This window comes from Malurus melanocephalus, unplaced genomic scaffold (assembly GCF_030028575.1).
Source record: "Malurus melanocephalus ecotype Western Australia unplaced genomic scaffold, MMel_1.1 scaffold_139, whole genome shotgun sequence".
NCBI classification, from domain to species: Eukaryota; Metazoa; Chordata; class Aves; order Passeriformes; family Maluridae; genus Malurus; species Malurus melanocephalus.
The window spans coordinates 272,852-292,137 of record NW_026623371.1 but is presented as its reverse complement, the minus strand read 5'-3'; the positions used below and the strand labels follow the sequence as shown (position 1 = coordinate 292,137).

General features: G+C 42.9%; 1 protein-coding gene across 2 annotated transcripts in view; it reads left to right on the top strand.

Annotated features, from left to right (window-relative positions):
* The window catches only part of GRB10 (growth factor receptor bound protein 10), a 141,392-nt gene that overhangs the window by 103,797 nt on the left and 18,309 nt on the right, over nucleotides 1-19,286 (top strand). For both annotated transcript variants that reach the window (XM_057371053.1, XM_057371054.1), the window contains exon 6: nucleotides 13,459-13,615. In XM_057371053.1, the coding sequence (XP_057227036.1) occupies nucleotides 13,459-13,615 (157 nt within the window). The remainder of the gene's footprint in view (nucleotides 1-13,458; nucleotides 13,616-19,286) is intronic.

Sequence of the window (19,286 nt, the reverse complement as noted above, 5' to 3'; positions counted from 1 at the left end):
TCTAGTTCTATATGAGGAAGCATTTTTTTATCATGACACTGATTTCAGCACACTATACCTACACAGTTAAGTTCATCAGCCTTTGACAAACAGACTGTAACCCTGATTTAAAGAGAACTTTGAACCTGTTCGGCTTGGCTTGGGAAAATACTGATGTAGAATCCTATGAAAAGATCCATTTAGGGCTCCTGAACTATGATCAAACTAGATCTTTCTTATGCTGTTAGTTAATGTCATGGTGGTTATATAACTTTTCAGTGTCTGTATCAGAGATTAGAGGCTAGAGAAAYGGGCTGCAAGAAACCTCATGGARTTCAACARGGGCAAGTGTAAAGTCCTGCACCTTTGAAGGAACAATCTCAGGCACCGGTCCATGCTGGGAGTCACCCAGCTGGAAAACAGCTTGGCAGAAAAAGACCTGGGGTCCTGGTGGWCTCCAAGYTGAATGTGAACCAGCARTTTGCCCTTGCTGCCAAGAAGGCTGATGATATCCTGGGCTGCCCTAGGCAAAGCATTGCCAGTGGGTTAAGGGAAGTTTATTCAGYTCTGGTGAGGCCACACCTGGAGTACTGGGTCCAATTCTGGGCTCCCTAACACAAGAGAGACAAGRACATACTGGGGAACWTCCARCAAAGGCCTAGRGAGATGATTAAGGGACCACACATCTACTGTGAGGAAAGGCAGAGAGAGCTRGGACTGTTCAGCCTGGAGAAGAGAAAGCTTGGAAGCATCGTTTGAATGTGTGTAATTGCCTTGAAGGAGGGTGCAAAGAGGACAGACCCAGGCTCTTTCCAGTGGTAGGACCAGAGGTACCGGGCACAAATGGAAATGCAGGGTGTTCCCTCTGTGTAAAATAACACTGTTAACTGAGGGTGACTGACTGCTCTCAGTCACAGCCCAGAGAAGCTGTGAATCTCTGTYCTTGGAGGTACTCCAAGGCATCTGGACACTGTCCAGAAGAAGGGGGAAAAGGGGTCTAGGTGATACTGCTTGAGTTACAGGGGTGGATCAGATGACCTCCAGAGATCCCTTCCATGCCTCAACCCTGTGTGGGTCTTTGATTTTTCTTAAAGTTCTATAATGAAAAAAAGACTCAAACCAAAAAAACATTTAAGGGTGCGTTGATCTTGAAATATATCATCTCTGTGTCATGCCTTTAATATTGAAGTTTAAAATTATGAGGGTAAAGCTCCCTGTTAAATCATTTATAACTACTGAGTTTCTRAGAGTAATGTTTTTGCTTGCCTGGCATGTGCCAGCATTATCAACATAATCCACTTGAACGTCTTTAAAGAATTCTATTAAAATTTGCTTTAGGGGAGGGATTTGTATGCTGAATGTTAAAATCTTACTTGACTATGAACAGTACTGAAATTCAGCAGTGGCAATCAAAGTACAACTAAATATCTGTTCTATGTCAYATACGAGTAAAAATAGAGGAGCCAGTCGTCTGATTTATAAATGATGAGAACCTGGACCAGAGCACTTAGAAAATGATCTGTTCTCATGGGAAATCCTCAGCCTTGGAGGCACTAAAAATAACATCACTCAAATGCTTATTCAACTAGTCATAAGGGATAGAATGAAAGATTACCAGTTGGCAAAAAAGATGATGGAAAACATTTAAGGGCTGTGAAAAGAGGTTTATATGATTCAGTGCAGCTTTGCACTGAAATCTCTTTGATATGTGGCAGTAGAATACTGATAATGATGTATCTGTAAAGGAGAAAGAGGCGTGTAGTGTGATGGGAAGGACGGGGTGGGGAGGGTGTAGTGATGTYAAGGTAAGAGGAGCTGCTCTGGAATGGGCATTGGTTCAAAGCAGCGCTCACATCTCTGCKCTGTGACCTGCAGCAGGAGATGTAGAGAGCTGACGTGGTAATCTTCAGCAACGGGCTGAAGAGAGGAGCTGCAAGAGAGGAAGGATGGAGCAGCGTGTAATACTTCAGATCTGGCTGCTGAGAACTCAGGAGAACATGAGAGAAGAGAGGAGAGGCTGTTGTCATTCATCTGCTATGTGGCCACGGGTCCTTTAAAGCAACTTGTGTGCATGCCTGCTGAATGTCTTACTCATTGTAGCTTTAGCAAAGTAACCTTCTTTTTAAAAGTTGACATAAATGCTGCAGACTTCAATCCATACAATACAATCTATAATGAGCTAACTACATTACTTTTGAGCCACTGCTACTCCAGGAATTAATGCCTGGAAACCTCAGTACATGTAGATGATAGGGGAGAGCTGGAGGACATTGTTGTGAGTAGGATTGTATAGAGGACCATTTAGTTGCCTTTGTTTCTCAGCTTTTGGTAAAAACTGGTTGATTCCTTTCAGTTCATAATAGGCTGAATACTAAGCTGTTTCTATAATGTCATGGATTGCTTGTTCGGCATCTTTTTAATTAGTGACATTTTATTTAGTCCAAATTAAATATGCCAGATGTAGCTGATTTAGTGGCTAACAATGATGAGTGAGGGGAGGGAGAGCTAACATATAGCCGTCTGTTCTCAGGGAAGTTTGTTTTTTTTTTAATTTTTTTTTTTTATTTCTGGTTTCACAGGAGAAGTTGGAGTGGTAACCATGGCAGCAGGGAATTTGTCCCTGTAAGCTAAGTGAAGGGTTGGGTTGTRTGGGGCTTTTTGTGTTTGTTTTTTTGTTTGGGGTACCCCTACTCAGAGGAAGGGGTGTGCAAAGTGGTGTCGAGGAAGCCCTGGAGAGGGAACTTTCGGAGACAGATAAGTTAGAGATGCTTGCTTAGACTCGAGAGTTGGTCTTACCGTAGTGCACACAGATGGATGGGTGCAGCAGTGAAGCAGAGCAGTGAGAGATGTGAAAAATCCCTTGGATCTGTACATTAGGTGTTTTGGAGTGGGGTAGTTAGACATGGTATGCTAATAAATCCCTTGTATTGTTGTCTCGGGATTTATGCCAATATTTTTCTCACTTCCTTTCCCTGAAAATGAATAATTCTTAGCGGGTTAGAAGGGGGTGAGATTTGTATGGGGCTAGCTGCATTCAAGAGAAARTATCCAGCTTGATCATGGTGCCATAGCCCTATATCTTATATCAGCCCTGGAAACTTTTGCTATATCACACCATTGTTTTCCTCTGGTACTTAAATCTACCAGAAATTAAACAGCAGAGCAATTTCATGGAACAGTTTTCTTCCYATTTAAGAAATGGGTGAAAATGAGAATTATACATGCCTTGGGGAGAGGCTAACATAAGCTCTCTTCTTCCATTGACATAACTTTTCCRGGGTAAAGATCTGCAGGGGTTTAATTCTGGCCACACAATCAATGCTTACACAGTCGTGCAGAAACAGCCCCCCCTGCCCAATGTGAGCAGCTCTGTTAAAAGCATTTATTATGTGCATGTGACAAACTGACCCATAAAACATCCTGAACGTTGCAGGCAGCAACAATTAGCTGATACTCACTGCTTGGAATCGCCAGCTTCCAGAGCCGGTAGCTTGGGAGACGGGAAGTGAAGCAATATTGCTGAATACTCTACGGCGCGGAGGCAGCTGACAGCCGGGCATTAGGGATGCTCTGCCATGCTGCTGGAGTTGAGCCTGTCACCCTCTCCTTATAAAGCACCCTGCTGCTGCTGTCAGAGCAGTATGAACTCAGCCTGAGTAGGAAAAAAACGATTGTGGGTTGCGCCTGATGCTGTTGGAGTGCGGGAAATTTGTATTTCCAAGATGTGCTTGAGCTTTTGGGATTTTCAGCACATGGAAGCCGTTGTCCTGTAAATTTCATTGGGTATTTATACTCTAAATGGTCATCATTCCTTGAGTGCCTGTAGCTTACAGCCAATTTTCATCAGGAGTCTTTCTCTGTGTTTTGCCCTTTTTTTCCAGTAGCTTCCATTATCTTTTTCACTGCCTGAAGTTGTTCTCATCTTCATATTTTCACACTCAGGTTAGTTGTAGCCCTTGTATTTTGTCTTCATGTGATACACACTACTTGATTCTTCTCTTGAATTCTTAGGAGTTTTTCTTAAAAAGTTTCTTTTGTTTTGCTTTCCAGCTTCCCCCTCTCTCCTGGCATCTTTAGTGTAACTTCCTGGTCTGGGATGTCATTGCTTCATCAGGATGTGTGTGTGTATGTGAGGAATAAAGGAACTCTTGTAAAGATAGATAATTGATTTTTTTTCTTCTTTTTTTTATCTAGTGCACCACTGTATCTGTCTCTGAAAAGCCTTTTTATGCTGCTGTAGTCAATTCTAGCACGTCTAGGAGCTGGGGCTTCAGCTAAGAACTTGGCTTTCATTATTTTTTTAATTCATTTTAGCCTTCAGGGATGCAGAAAAAAAACCTTAGGAACTTTGCACTTGCAAGCACTGTGGGACAGATTCACAAATCCTTAAATCCTTGGCTTTTTCACTCCTTGTGATTACTTTTTTGGGAGGCTGGAGGAACACGGAGGAGTGGGAAGAGGGTCTATCTTTGTCTTCCCTTGTACTGCATTCTGAGTTTGCAATTTCTGTCAGCTCTTCATCTTATGCTTGCTTAGATTCCTTTGCTACCAGACTAGGTAAACTGGAATGCATTTCTGCAACACGAATTTCATAACTATTTGTTCTTAAAATAMAGTGTTTGTTTTGTTGTGTCTGGAYGCTCCAAATATAGCTTATTTGGCATTGTCCCCTACTGTCGGGCTGCTGGTTTTGTTCTCTTTTATTTCTGTTATTACATCAACCACAATCAAAATTCCAAGGTCTCATTTTATCATGTAACAGTCACTGCCCCAAAGGTTTTCCCATGCATTAAAAATGCAAATATTTTCAAATACTAATCGTCAGTTTCCAAAGATTTCTTTGAAAGCAGTCTCTGGTCTCTTTCCTAATGTGTGGCTGGACCCGTACATGCAAAGAGTGCTTGAGCCAGGTTTTTGTGTRTATGCAGCCCTTAAAGGTATCCTGCTGTCTGCTCTGCAACCTTTCTGCTCCTCTCCCCTTGGAAAAGCATGCAAGGGAGTGGGAATTTTTTTGGCTACCTGTTCAGAAGTTCTACTTGGATAGTCATAAATCAAAGTGAGAAGCCAATTGCACATTGCCGAAACCTGTGCTGAAATGGCTTTTTGGCTCACAGGGTGGCCTGGGTCCTACATGACAAGGGTCTCAGCTGCAGTTGTCACAGAATCGTACTGGGAAAGAAGGAACCATCCAAATCTTGAGGACCTGTACCATTTTCCTAAATCCTATGGGAARCTGCTCCCTGGAGCCTTCTTGCACCCTCTGCCAAGCTTCAAATTAATGTGGTTCTTGTGGTTGGAAGCCTGTGCAGCAGGGAAGATGTGGTAATAATTCCTTTTCTGCAGAGTAATTTATAGTGGCAGAGCAATTTAAAATACTCAGTAACTAGCTTGGTTACTTAAGGATTTAATCAAGAAATTATTATGGTTTTTCTTTGTATTACACTTTCTAGGGTTGTTAGTGATTCAAATTGTGTTTGCAAGAACTTTTGTACTGAACCTGTCTCTTGGAGCAGATTCAGACAATAAATAATGCATTCTGTAAGCACAGCTGAGGAGAATTGCAAACTATCTAGGGATAAATTGCACAATAAAATATATGAAAGGTAAAGGTTAATGCCAGCAACATCATTTAATGCCTTTCATTACATAATCAAAGGAGTGTAACAGTGTCTGTAACTGTCTTTTTTTAATGTATGTAAAGGATCTTGAAACCAGAAAAGATTTTTACATAAAAAGCAATTGCTGTTAGGAGGAGCTGTGTGGAGAGAAGGGAGCACATTTACAGACTTACAGTCAAAACTAACAGAAAATGCTGGAACAGTCTGGACCCCAGATCCAGGACTGAGTGAGCTGGCTGTTGCTGCACTCCTTTCCTGCTGGTGTGGACTTTCAAAGCTTACACAAACTGCTTCTCAAGCTTTCTCTCTTCCAGCCTTCTGCAGATACCCTGAAGCTTCAGCAAAATTCATAAAGGCTTATTGTTACTCTTAGGAGGATTGAGAATTAGTCTTTCTCCTTTCTTTTACCTAAAAATGAGAGGCAAATGAGGAATTGAGTGGGAAGATGTGAAAATGTCGAACAGGTCAAATGATCTATCTGAACATCTGAACATTAAACCAAAGTGGGAAAGAGTTGAAACAGCTTTTGAGAATACTGTCACAAAATTGATGTGTAGTCTGTATGTAGGTATGTATCACTTAAAACTGCATTCCTCTATTTTTTTTTTAAATATGGAAATTACAGAGTAGCAACTCACAGTTTCCAAACCTTCAGCCTCTAAGTATGTGCACACATACTGGAATAAATCTTTTGTTCATGCAGGCAATGGTTATGTCTTGCAAATGTGCTCTGCACAGTCTGTCCTTCGGAGTATATTGCACAGCTGTATGTAAATAGCTGAGATTTTTGAAGATGCTTCAATGCAGTTGCTATACAATAATAAACCTATACAGAGAGCAATACTTCTAGATTTAAATTTTGAGAAGATAGAAGCAGATAATTCAGTTCCTGCATAACAAATAACAATTTTCACATGCAGTTTTGAATTAAAGGAGGAAAAGCTTTGGCTTGTTGTTGCAATATTTCTGTTTTAATCTTTAATAATACCCCAGATGTGCTCATTGTATATTTTCCTTTAAATGTGCTTTGTGTACATGCAGYATAACACACTTTGCTAGTTTCTTTAAGCTCGAATGTCAACAACTGCAATGTGTAATTATGCTGGTTTTGACTGTSRTAGAGTTAATTTTCTTCTTAGTTGTTGGTAYGGGGCCATGTTTTGGATTTGTGATAAAAGCAGTGTTGATCATTCCAAGGATGTTTTAGTTACTGCTAAGCAAGGTCTTTTCTGGTCCTCATCCCACTGCTCCTGCAAGGAGGGGAGGGGAGCACAAGAAGCTGGGATGGGACACCACCGGAACAGCTGACCCTGACTAACCCAAGGGAAATCCTGCACCATTTGGTGTCATGCTTGGCATATGGAGCTGGGGAAAGAAGAAGGACGGGAGCAAGGGGGGGAACGTTTGAAGTGATTGTGTTTGTCTTCCCAAGTCACCATTATGCATGATGGGCATTCCTGGGGATGGCTGTACAGCTGCCTGCCCATGGAAGGCGAGGAATGAATTTCATATTCTGCTCTGCTCACATGCATGTCTTTTACTTTCCGATTAAACTTTGTCTCAACCCCTGAGTTTTCTAACTTCAAGCCCTCCAATTCTTCCCCCATCCCAATGGGGGCAGTAAGCAAGTGGCTGTGTGGGGCCAAGCTGCTGGCTGGGGTTAAACCATGATGTGAATAGTGCAGAGAGACGTTAGCTTGATTAATCACCACAGTGGCCTGAATTCAGCCAACATAGCTTATGACATCCCACTTAAGTCCAGAGTCAGGAGTCTTTGTCATGTGCTTCAGGTGGTAAGTTGCTCCATCTCTCTCCCTTACGTTCAGAAGGAATGTAACTCTCTAAAATTACTGCGTGCATGTTGGCTGGGTATTCATACGTGATGGGTTCCGAAGAGCCAACCCTCTAAATACAGATGCTGACTTCAATTTGGTGCTAACCCTGCCCTGCCTTTCTCTGCCCACACCGCTGCAATTGCCAAAACCTCTCTTGCTGGTACAACCCTCATGGAGTTTAGGACATTAGTATTGGTTTTGATGACCACTGAACATAAGATGATACTGTGATTCCCCTTCAAGTCAGRTTATTTCCTCTGACCCTTGGAAATGGGTTTAAAATTCAATAGCCCAGTGAAGGGGGACAGAATGAGGCTTTGAAACATGGCTAGCTAAAGTGGGGGTTTGTGCGATTTTTTTGAGGTTGCTGTTCTGAATATGAAAGTCAAAGACTAAGATTTTGATCGTACAACAGTTGTTCTGATTTGTTGTTCATAGGCTTTTAAATGTGTACCTAAATATAGYATATGCCAGAGGAGAGAGTTAATGTTGCTATGAGAACCTTAACCTCAGCATTTCCAAGGGTTTTCTGTGTATATGTAGGGGAGAAAGAAGCAATGATCAAATAACTCACAGGGTTTTTTTCTTTTATAAGGAAGTACTTATTAAGGAACTGCTGTCTGTTGCCTTGTGTATAAGTGATCTTATCCACRATGTATTGCTGTTACCATGGCTGTTTGTCTGAAAGGCCTTTTTCCTGCATGAGCAGTGCAACAGAGAAGGCAAAAAGAGACATAGGGTAGACCTGTATATTTATTTCMTTGTAGCATTTGAAAGTCCTGTGTCTTATAAAGCTGCCTTAATGCAGATGGGCAAATGAAAGGGGACTGGCTGTAGATGTGGTTGACCAAGTTGCTTGCCTGTCAGGTGTGCACAGAGGATGCTTAGAGGCCTTTTTTATCAAAGGTTTGTAACTTTAGGAAGCAAAACCTTCCTTTATTTGTTGCTTTTTCAACTAGGCAAATAGCAGTTCAACAGTAGCCTGCAGGCAGAGCTTGAGTCTTCAGCAGCTTTGAGTTGACCGATCCTAATTGAAAGCTTCCCCATTCCTCCAGTGACTCTGACTCTGCTCTTGTGAGCTGGTAAGCTTTGATTATGGAAAGCTTTTGGAAAAAAGCTCTCATCAAAACAGGGTTCCAATGAAAACAGTAAGTAYCTGTCTGGTACATAAGTGCCTTCTTCAATAAATAGCTTCTGCTGCTTGTACAAGGTACATGCATATGTTTCAGTTCCATTTTCCTTCTGTTTGTCTCACTGATTGTATGATTCTCATGTCTGAACAGTCTTGGTGAGTGAAATCGGGGGATGGAAGTCAAAACTTGCTGGACTGATTTTCAGTTTGTGCAGCTCTTAGTAATGACTCTTCAGTGTATTTTAATGGCTTTCTGTGAAGTCTCTAAAGTCCATCTCTTATAAAGGGAAACTGTTGAAGAACTAGTGTACTGAAACCTTCTGTCTATTAGATTTCAGTCAGAGGGCTTTCTGATAACTGGTGCCCTCTTCTTATGTTTGGCGTTATAACCCAGGATCACGGAAGTTGGTTTGCACTGATATGGATTACACTGTTTAATTTCAGATTGTAGAATGTTAATGTAGATCCGTTTGCCACTGAGGATTTTCAGCATTACATCACTTTAAAAAATGATATTTTGTGATCATTGTGTATAGGCATAGGTTTTGTCTTGAAGAAAAAGGAAAGAAATAGCGCAGATAGAAAAATGAAGAAGAAATAATGTGATCATCACATGACTGTTTTGGTTTTCTGGTTTTTGTTGGGTTTTTTCCTCCACATTCCTAAAATATTTGTATTACTTGATACACACAAAATACTGCAGTGAGGTYGAGGAACTGTGGCTGGAAGATGAAACAGCCATGAAGATACTCAAGATATGCAATCCATTATATGAAACCACGGAAGCGATGAATATTAATGTGATCTTAAATTTTTAATTTTCAAAGTCTTTTTGTCTTTTGAAAAAAAGAAAAAAAAAGAAAAAAAAAAGAAGAAAAGAAAAGCTTGGGGGAAGACTTCTTCCCAGAACAATGGTGCAGTCTGTTATCTGCTCCTTTGCACTGTAAAGCACTGAATGTTCAGCCAATATAGTGCTCTGGTTGGCTTAGCATTCTTAACCTTAATTTTGAATAGAAGGTGCCTTGTGCTGCTGACGTAATTAGGGCCTTTTGTAAATCACTGTTGCAGGCAGTCTGCTGTTGCATTTCACTGCATTTCTCCAAGGGAATGCAGGGCAAAAGTGTCAGACTAACTTTCTGAACCTCTCATCAGGCTAAGTGTTTTCATTATTGGAGTATTTTATTCAAATGAATCCTGCTTCATTTTCCTTTGTAGACAATAAGCTCCAAATCAGTTTTGCAAGTGAAACAGTGTTTCTGCTGGAAGAAGTTTGAATAGGGAGTTCTTAATATCCTAAAGTGGGAGGTACTTTAAAAAAAAAAAAAAAAAAAAAAAAAAAAAAAAAAAAAAAAAAAAAAAAAAAGAAGAAAGAAAAAGGAAATGTGAGAGCTGGATTTGACCAATCGACTTCAAATTCAGTCCCCTCTGTGATACAGGAATACTGTTATCTGCATCTTTACTCACAGAAACTGTCAGAAAGTTGGAGGTGAAGCTTTATCGTCAAGCTGATTTTGTATTTGTGGTTATACGTCATAACTCTGCAGCATTGTATAGGGRCATAAAATCCCCTTACCTTCCATGTAAGCCTCTTAGGGGCTGTTGCACTCTTGCTTCTGCAGAGGCACAGGGTTTCATCTCACTTCTGCCTCTCTCCTGTCCCCTGGGGCAGGGTTCAGCTCAGGYCATGACATCCCCTCCTGATGCAGTGCTTTATATCTGTGATGTCAGTGGTGATACATGGCCTTGCACTGTCCTTGATGGCGAGCCCAGCACTATTAATAGTCAGTGCTCATTGCTGTGTACACGCTGCCCACCCACTGCCCTCCATCCCTGGGCTTTAAAGGCATTGTTAAAACCCCAAGGGCTGACAGGTCCCCCGAATGAACATATCCATGTTTGTAACCCAGCTCCCATAGTGGCTGTGGTGTTGGGATAGCAGGTGCTGCCTACAGGGCCTGGCTATCTGGCTATCTGGAACATGGCATTYCAATAGTCCCACATCCCAATGCAGCATTGGGTATCCAGTAGTTTGAGGTGCTGTGGTACTTCAGGGAGCCGGCATCGGCATCAACTCCAACTCTGGGCAAGGAGGGGGAGGGCGGGACACGTACCCATGACCCCTTTACTTCATAGCGAGAGAGCACAGCATGAATGAGCATAAAAGACAGCTGCAGCTTTCTTCCAGAGGTCTCATGGCATTAAGGCTTTCCATGCTTGGGAGCAGAGAAAAGTGTGGTGGTTGTCTTACAGCTCTTTTCCACCTGCACGGGCTGGAAAGGCACCCTCAGCAGAACAGCTTTGCCTCTCTTCTGGGACTTGGCACTGACAGTGATCAGGTGCAGCCTGTCCTGTATCACTGCCTTGTTCCCAGCAGGACAGGAAAAGAAGGGGCTTTGTCCTCCAGGTGTTGCAAAAGTGGCGATTGCTGTGGCGTGTTCCTGATTCGGGCTCCCCTGTGAAAGCTGAGGCAGAGAGTGCAGGGCTGTGCTTCTCGTGACTAATGAATGAATGATGTCACCAGGTTGGTTCCCGAGGCAGGAAATCCATCCAAAATAGTTTAGTTTCAATGCAGAAAGTGCGGTTACGTGCGCAGAGTAAGCTGAAAGTAAAAAGGAATTCTTTCATCACCAACTTTTCAGTCGTGTCACTCCTTTCCAATCTATGGCAGTATTATAAAAAGTAAAAGAAAAAAAAAAATCAAGTGGGTGTTAGTCCCTCCCATTCCCCACTAAAACAAACAAAATAGCTACTTTCTGTCTTGTTGCACACTGGCTTTTCGGTGTGCTTGCCCGCCGTGGGAGGKGACACGAGAGCTGCGCTCCCCGCTCGGACACTGCAGTGCGATGCCTGCGGSGTGTCTCGGGATCCATCCACTCGTGTCTCCCCGTCCCACGGGCGCGCTGCCGAGCGGCGGAGCRGACCGGGACCGCTGCGGGTGTCATGCGGGACTCTGATGCGACACGGGGCCAGTGACACAACAGAGACTTGCCCGCAGGACAAAAAACGGAGGCACCCCCACGCCCGACAAATTCCTGCGTGTTCGAGGATGCTTCTGGCTTGGCCGAGCGTTGGCAGGAGCGCAGCCGTAACATTGCACAGCACGCATGCCTTCCCCAGAGCAACCGGGATTCCCCCTCCTCTCCTCTCCTCTCCTCTCCTCTCCTCTCCTCTCCTCTCCTCTCCTCTCCAGAGCCCACTTCTGAAAGAGCTGGCTCATCCCTGCTGTCAGATGAAGCCGTTTCCTGAACGCGCGGGTTTGAGTCACTTGGGCTGGATGAGGCTTTAACTCCTCCCTCTCTGGGCTCGAATTTGYGCTTAGCCGGGGCACCGGGGAGCAGCGGGGGGGCGGGGGCGGCGCCGGCCGTGCTCGCTCGCCCCCGGCCCGGTGGCCCCGCCGCGGTCCGGAGCGCAGCCGGAGCCGGGAGCAGAGCCGGGAGCGGGTCGGGCCGGGCGGGGAGCGGCGGCGGAGAAGTTCAAGTGCCCAAGTTGCAGGCGATGACATCAGCGCGGGCAGGCCGGGCTGCGGGCGGGCTCGGCACCGGCGCCGGGGCAGCAGCACACGCGTGCCGGGCTCCCCGCACCCCGCCCCGCGGCCGCCCCAGGGGGCTCGGCCGCCCTAAGGTCGTCATAAAAAAACACGTTTCCTTTGTAATTTCTTTTTTTCTGGGGAGGGGAGGGGGGGCGCTGAGGGAGGCGGGAATAATTTGGAAGTCTGATAGTGTGTGGGAAATGATTACATCAGTCGGAGGGAGGGCTAGGATTGGTCTGCACAGTGTGGTTTGATTCACTACCGCAAAGATTGCGTGTAACCCTTTGAGTGGAGCTCTGGCAGAGTTGTTTCCCTCCCCAGAAACAGTCCCCATAGCAGGGGCTACGTGACAGGTAGGGTACGGCCGCCCCTGACGCCGCCGGCACCCCGGGCGCCCAGCCGCAGGCTGCAGAGGGTCGGCGGAGGCAGAGAACTAACTCTCAAGAGGCAATCCCCATTTAAAATGCCATCTTGTTCTTCCGACTGCTGCCTTTTACGTGCCGTTGAGGTAAGATTTTCCATATCGAATTACCCTCCAGGTTTTTGTTAGACTCTCCTTCTCTCGCTCGGATGCGGAGAGTTTGAAACGCGGAGTTGATTTAAATCTGGGACCTGCACATTCGCCCGGAGAAATAATTTTGCAGCGTCTCTCGCTTGAGCAGAACAATGCAAAGAGGAAAGCATCTGTATAATTCAGGAGATGGGGAGAAGGTTCCTGACTTGTTCTCTCATCCCCATTGATATGTAGGATGTGCAGCATATGCACATTTGGTTTCGAACTACTTTCAAGCTAGGATCAAAAGAGAAGGCAGGGCAGGGAGAGAAATGTGTGGACCGTGCTAGGTAATTGATTTGCCGGCAAACTGCAAGTGAGACTTCCCCACATGAAACAATCAAAAGTTGGTGGGGAACAAGAGAGCCATTTTTTTATCTTCGGGGTCTTGGCCTGYTCCTCTGTGAATGTTCAGAGGCCTCCGATGGGATCGCAACAAAAATTGTGTGTGTTTGACTGGATGTGATTTCTCTCGCCCACTGTTGCTCGAAGTACTCTCTCGACATTGTTTCACGTTTGCTTACCTTACACAGCTTTATACAGAACCTGCTCTCTCACTTTTCCTGTGTACGTGGTCATATTAATCCTGCTGAATCTTTGTTCAGTGCAGGGAGGTGTTGGGGAGGGGGAGGGAAAATAGGTCGAGGGGGCATTGAGAGAAAGTGTTATAAAGTGAATCATCCATTTCATTTGTCCTGGCTGCCAAGGTGCTTGGAACCCTCACACCAAGAGGATGATGCTTTTCTACAGTAGCTGTGTGGTTTGCCTATGTTCAGAGCTGTTGATCTGTAAGTGTACCCTTTATGTTGCAGGATGTAAAAGTCTTTAGTGAAGATGGAACAAGCAAAGTGGTCGAGATTCTAGCAGACATGACAGCCAGGGACCTCTGTCAGCTGCTCGTTTACAAAAGTCATTGTGTGGATGATAACAGCTGGACTCTAGTGGAGCATCACCCTCACCTAGGATTAGGTAGGGAACGGTCAAAGGGGTGGCATGGTTACCTGGGAACATAAAATATGTGTAATTCATATAAATGTGCTTCTAGGCGGAACATTTTCTTTTCCAGTGCTTTTATTTGTACAATTAGCTGAAGTCACATACGTGCTTTCTGTGTATTACAATTTGATGTGTTAAGCGTTTAAGCCATTTAAAGTCCTTCCCTTATTTTCCATCCTCTGGGTTTTTTTATTATAAAAAGAAGAATTGTCTAATCTTCATGCTAGCGCTCTCTTGCTACCTTGCTGTGTCTGAAGCTATTGCAAATAAACAGCTTAGGCAAATGAAGCTTGATCCTTAGAGTACGGTCCTGTGAAACAGCTCGGCTCATCACCAGCTGGGAGACCTGGGTGAACAGACTCAGCCTTACATACCTACAGTAATGCTTATGAAAGCTAGACATGCTGAGGTGGGGGAGGGGGTTGGCTAAACTTGACTTCAGGCAGGGAAAAAATGGTGGCACCACCCGCAAATCCATTGGCAATTTCTGGACCAGCGGTGGTATCTGCTCTCCAGGCAGCAGCTCTTTCCACCTGATTGAAATTAAGGTGTCATGGTTACAGTTTCAAGAAGGCAGCAAGAGGAAGAACCGTGGGGAATTAAATAACACCATGAATTGGTTTAATTACAGTACCTGAAAGGATCTCATGTTATTCAGTCTTGCTTTTCCTGTTATTTTGTGGCACTGATTAGTTGCAGGGTTCTGCTGTGCAGCTTGCGACAGCGTATTGCTCAGATAATGCTATCTACAATTCTCTGTAGCATACAATAATGCTTTAGAAAGTGTAGCATTTGGAGTATTAGTCGATATACTTCAAGGGGAATGTTTTTTCCAGAAAGCAGAGGAAGACAAATCATAAGCTGCAATCGCCAGCACTGGAATTGTGAATGCTATCTGTAGCTAACAGTGGGGGTTTTATGTCTAAAAATGTAATTCAGAACCCTTACGAATAAAAAAAGGAGATGATTTGCTGGAAATGTGATACCCTAAACCAATACTGTAAACGCTAATAAATTCACTGCTCTGCAGCCTAACACTTAAAAAAAACCCCAAACACATAGGATATCCTGATTATTTATAATTTTGCTATCTCTCCTAATGTAGAAATGCGTGAAAAAATTAAAATGAAACGCACACTGGTCTATGTCTCTGATATACTTTCAGTTCTGAGGACATAGATGAGGTGAAGAATTAAGGTGTAAATTACAGAACCTTTATCTCCGTAGCTTAATATGCCACATGCGCTGCTAAAAACCTTCACAAATTTTCAGTTTTATCAATGCTCATTAAACTACCAGGCTCTCTTTTTCTATATTCTCTTTCCCATCATTGCTGATTACCAAGGTATTGTGTAAACAGAAGCCTTCTCCTTTGTAACCAACATCCTTCTCCTGCCAGATTCATTCAATGATGCCACAATTCGGTGTTTGTGACATCACAATAGCTTCCATGGTGACTAATTGTGCTGTCAAACTCTGGTGTGTGACATCTCTGAATGAATCGGGCAGGAGGCTGATTAGGAAATCAAAAGCTTCTGTTTACACACAAATAACTTGGTAATTAACAATGATGGGAAAAGAGCAAGATACTTATCAGGCTGCATTTATATACATAGGGACCTGCCTGCCTTGGACCTCTGTTTCACACTGAAGCACAAAGTGGGCCCCCAGAGAAGCAGGGTGTGCAGGTTGGGGCTTCAGCAGYCACCAAACTTTGTTCCGCATGGACTGCTCCAGGGCTGTCCCCTGTAGGCCACACAGTGGAGAAGTAAGGCAACCTTCGGGGGTGTAAGGCCAAGAGACAAAGGAAAAAATGTTTAAATTATCTAATAAAATGTAATTATACAGATTTCCCATAGTTGAATGGATGAGGACAGAACAGGGAATAATTGAGTTCATTTAACAGGAGGCATCATTATCCAGTTTCTTAAATTTGGAGTCCAAAGTATGTACTAYAACATAGCCAATAAACTTTAAATCCCATGCTTCCACCAGTTTTGTTTTCAGTTTGATTTTTTTATTATTTGGCTGCTTATTTCTAGCTTCTCTGTAGCCTAAATGCTCTTCTATATTTCGGAGATTGTCAGATCAAGGCAGTAATCTTTTCTGCAGCCTGGGTGAAGCTATCATCAGGTGTCTGATGTTCCATATTTGTTCCTCTAGATACAAGATTGGTAGTCTTAAGTATGAAACAATGGTCAATAAATACTTAGTGTGAGAAGAAATAATGGTTTAAGAGCCCTCAGAATTCTGTGTTTTCAGAAGACATTATTTCCTAGACAATGCATCCTTGCTGACTTAATGCTGTAGGCGGTAGTCGTGAAGCCCACCAAAAGAGAGGAGTTCCTTCATTTAGTTCACTATCTTCATTTTCTCCTCCCTGATTTTGCCTGATAGTACTTTCCAAAAGAGCTCTGTTTGCAGAACCAACTGGTTTGTTTTACGATTGGGCAGACTGAGGACAAGATGCAGTTTTTGAAGCCAGCTATGTATTTATCATCGCATTATCTTCTAGGTCCCACTTTGTAAGGAACCCTCACCTGACAGTTTACTTTGCATGCATAGCCAAGTATATTCCAAGTACTGTGCGTGCTTGCACGTAACTTTTAGCAGCTATTGGACTGCACTAAATATTTGTGTTCTCACTGGAAGCAGTGGTGTGACAATTTTCTCAATTTGCCATTTGAAAGTAGTTCCTGCTGCARTGTACCACTAATGTCTAAAGCATGTTGTGGTCAAGATTAAAGCAGTCTATGAAACTTGGATTGGTCCCATTGTTTCATTTGCTACTATAAGTATACCTAATCTGTTCATAAAATGGGATATTCGCCCTATGTTCTACTCCATGCTTAACTATCATAAATTTAGAATGGGGACAGAGATCTCTATATTGGACATGAGCAGAAAAAATAATGGTGAAGACATTCACATGATAGTATGTGTCTGGACACTGAAAGAGTAGAATCCCTTGCTACAAACTTAATTTTTCCAGCTCCAGAATTGACTGTACATCTTACTTAACACAGTTGAAGCAGATAAGAATATAGTAGGGCTCTGAAATATGTGAGGATTAGAAGAAAGCATTGCTGCAGTTTTGTACRTAGATTTTCTCTTTTACTTGCACTGATTTCCCTTAATATTAATTAATTAAATGTGGAACAGTGAAACACAGTGCTTGCTAAAGTGCAAAACCAGGGTGGGCTATTTCATACAGGGGTCCACTTGTCATTTGTAGTGATTCTCTAATTGAGAATTTTGGGCCATGCCTGTGAGTTGTTCATTATGGAATCAAGCTCCTTTTCCCATTTTTRTCACTGCTATAGGTCAGTAGAAGTTCTGATAATAATACAGAGCAACTTGGGTGGGGTGGGAGGAAAGTCTGTTCCAGGAAGCGTGTAGAGGAGCCTATCAGATAAACTGAAAGGACAAGCTTCTGGTCACTTCAACAGCAATGCCACTTGAAGACAGACTGACCTATTGAACTGAACTCAACAGGCTGACATCTGTGCTTCKGGTTTTGCAGCAGGAAGCTCAAAGCAGGGTTGAGGCTGAGTTGCCAGTGTGTCAAGTTCATCCCGTTTGTACAAACCGAGTGCAAATTACCAAGGGCTTCCCAAGTGTACCATTTCCGTGAAGCAAACTGACCAGGACTACCTTCCTGTTTTTACATGCACTTGCTATGAAATGCAGCACCTTTCCTCTAAGATGGCTTTGACCATCAAAATGAAAATGTAAATATTAAATCAGTGGGAGTATCACCACAGAATCTCGAAATGGTCTTGATTTAATAACAGAATACATCTAGGTCAGTTGCCTAAAGATCTGAGAAACAGCCTCTGGGTATATTTACACAAACTAAACATTGAAATACAAAACCAATTGACAAATGTTCATCTATACTTCATTTCCTCAGAACAGAATAAACAGTTTGTCCCTGACAAGCAGTTTTCAGTGTGTTAGGAAGGCAAAGACCACAACTTTGAGTGGTGGCAGAAGCAGGCAGTAACAGGACATGTGGTCTTTCAGGSTTCATACTATGATGAAGCTTCATACTAATGTTATTATATATTTTTTGGAGGAAGCATAATTTAAAAAATAGRCCCTTTATCCTCATAGACCCACAGTCCTCATCACAATGCAGAGGAAATTTGACTTTACCAGTTGCTTAAAACTGACAGTAGCAACAGATCAGCAATACCTGAAACTTTATCTGCAAAGCCCCTAGACAACATGTAGGTTTAGGTGACAAATGCTGAGGGGGTGCAAAATGTCCTTTAGTAACAACGACCAGTAGCAGCATGTTTGTGCCCATCAAAGAGCTATCCCTTAAAAGTGGTGTCGTGCCTGATGCACTAAGAAGCAGTTCTTTATTTGAGAGCAGCCCACTGTGGAAGTTTTTCGACATTAAACCCTTTGAAAACACAATCTATAGCAAGGCTGGATATCGCAAATGCATAGTAAATGCTGAARTCATCAATGAGCTGGTGATGACTGAGAACCTGAGGGCAGGTCAAAAAGATGGGATCATTCAGTCATMGGTTAAATTTTCAATCAAAGAACATACATTAATCTGCTGAGTTCAGTGATTCAAGCAATATTCAAGAGCTTGCTCTTTTTGAGATGATAATGACTGCTTGCTTTCTATCCTGAAAACACCCCAAGAGAGCTTGGGTGGCACCTGACATTTCTTACTGTGAAGGGTTGCAGGAACACAGAGTGGGGAAGGGACTCTCTAGACTTCTTTGGTCAGCAAGTCGCAGGCATTTTGTTTAAAGCTTTGCAAAATTTATGTTCTGTTTGACCTAATTTTTTAATTTTGTGTTATACAAGACATGAAAGCACTGACTAGTTAAAACTTTTGAAAAATGCCTAAATACTTTCTCAGAAAGTTCTGAAGACTTGTCAAGATAATGAGTTCATTAAGTAGTGCACACTTAGCCAGTTGCCTTCTTTCGAGTTACTGCTTTCCGTGAACTGGGTTTGCTAAGCTATCTGTTCATGCTTTGATGTGCCATTCTTTTGACCAGAGAAGTGCTGGTTATGGGGAGTTACCTTGTAACCAAATCTAGAGCAGAAAATTGCCCTGTCATGTGTACAAAACATTTGTCTCTGTCAGTATTCCTGTAAAGTAGATCCTGTGACCTCTTTCATAATAAACCCCATTGTCTAGGATCTACAATAAAGGCCCGAAGTTCACCTTGAAATGAACTGGTTTTATAGAGTGTGATCAAATACAACACTGTATTTCTGTGATAGTTCAAGACCTAACAGTGGCCTTTCTGTAACTTTTTTCTCTCTTAAGCCTGTCCACCTTGCCAGTTCCACAGCACACAACTGGTGCCAAAAGGAAAGAGGTTTGCCTGTGTTATTGTATCTACTGCACACAAAAAAAATCTATTCCTTTTTTTAAAGTCTGTGCTTTAGGAAGCTCTGAAATAGGAATTCCTTGAAGAACGCCACCATAAAATGTTAAACTTTGTAATACATTACAAAGTGAAGTATTGCCTCATGGCAGTATGGTTTGAAATCTAGAATGTATTTTGCTAATTTCTTAAAATGTAATGGAATTACACTGTGTTGTTTTACTTCTGTTCTTAGTTGGTTTCATTCCTCTTGCTGGTTGGCTGTGTATTAACGTCGTGTT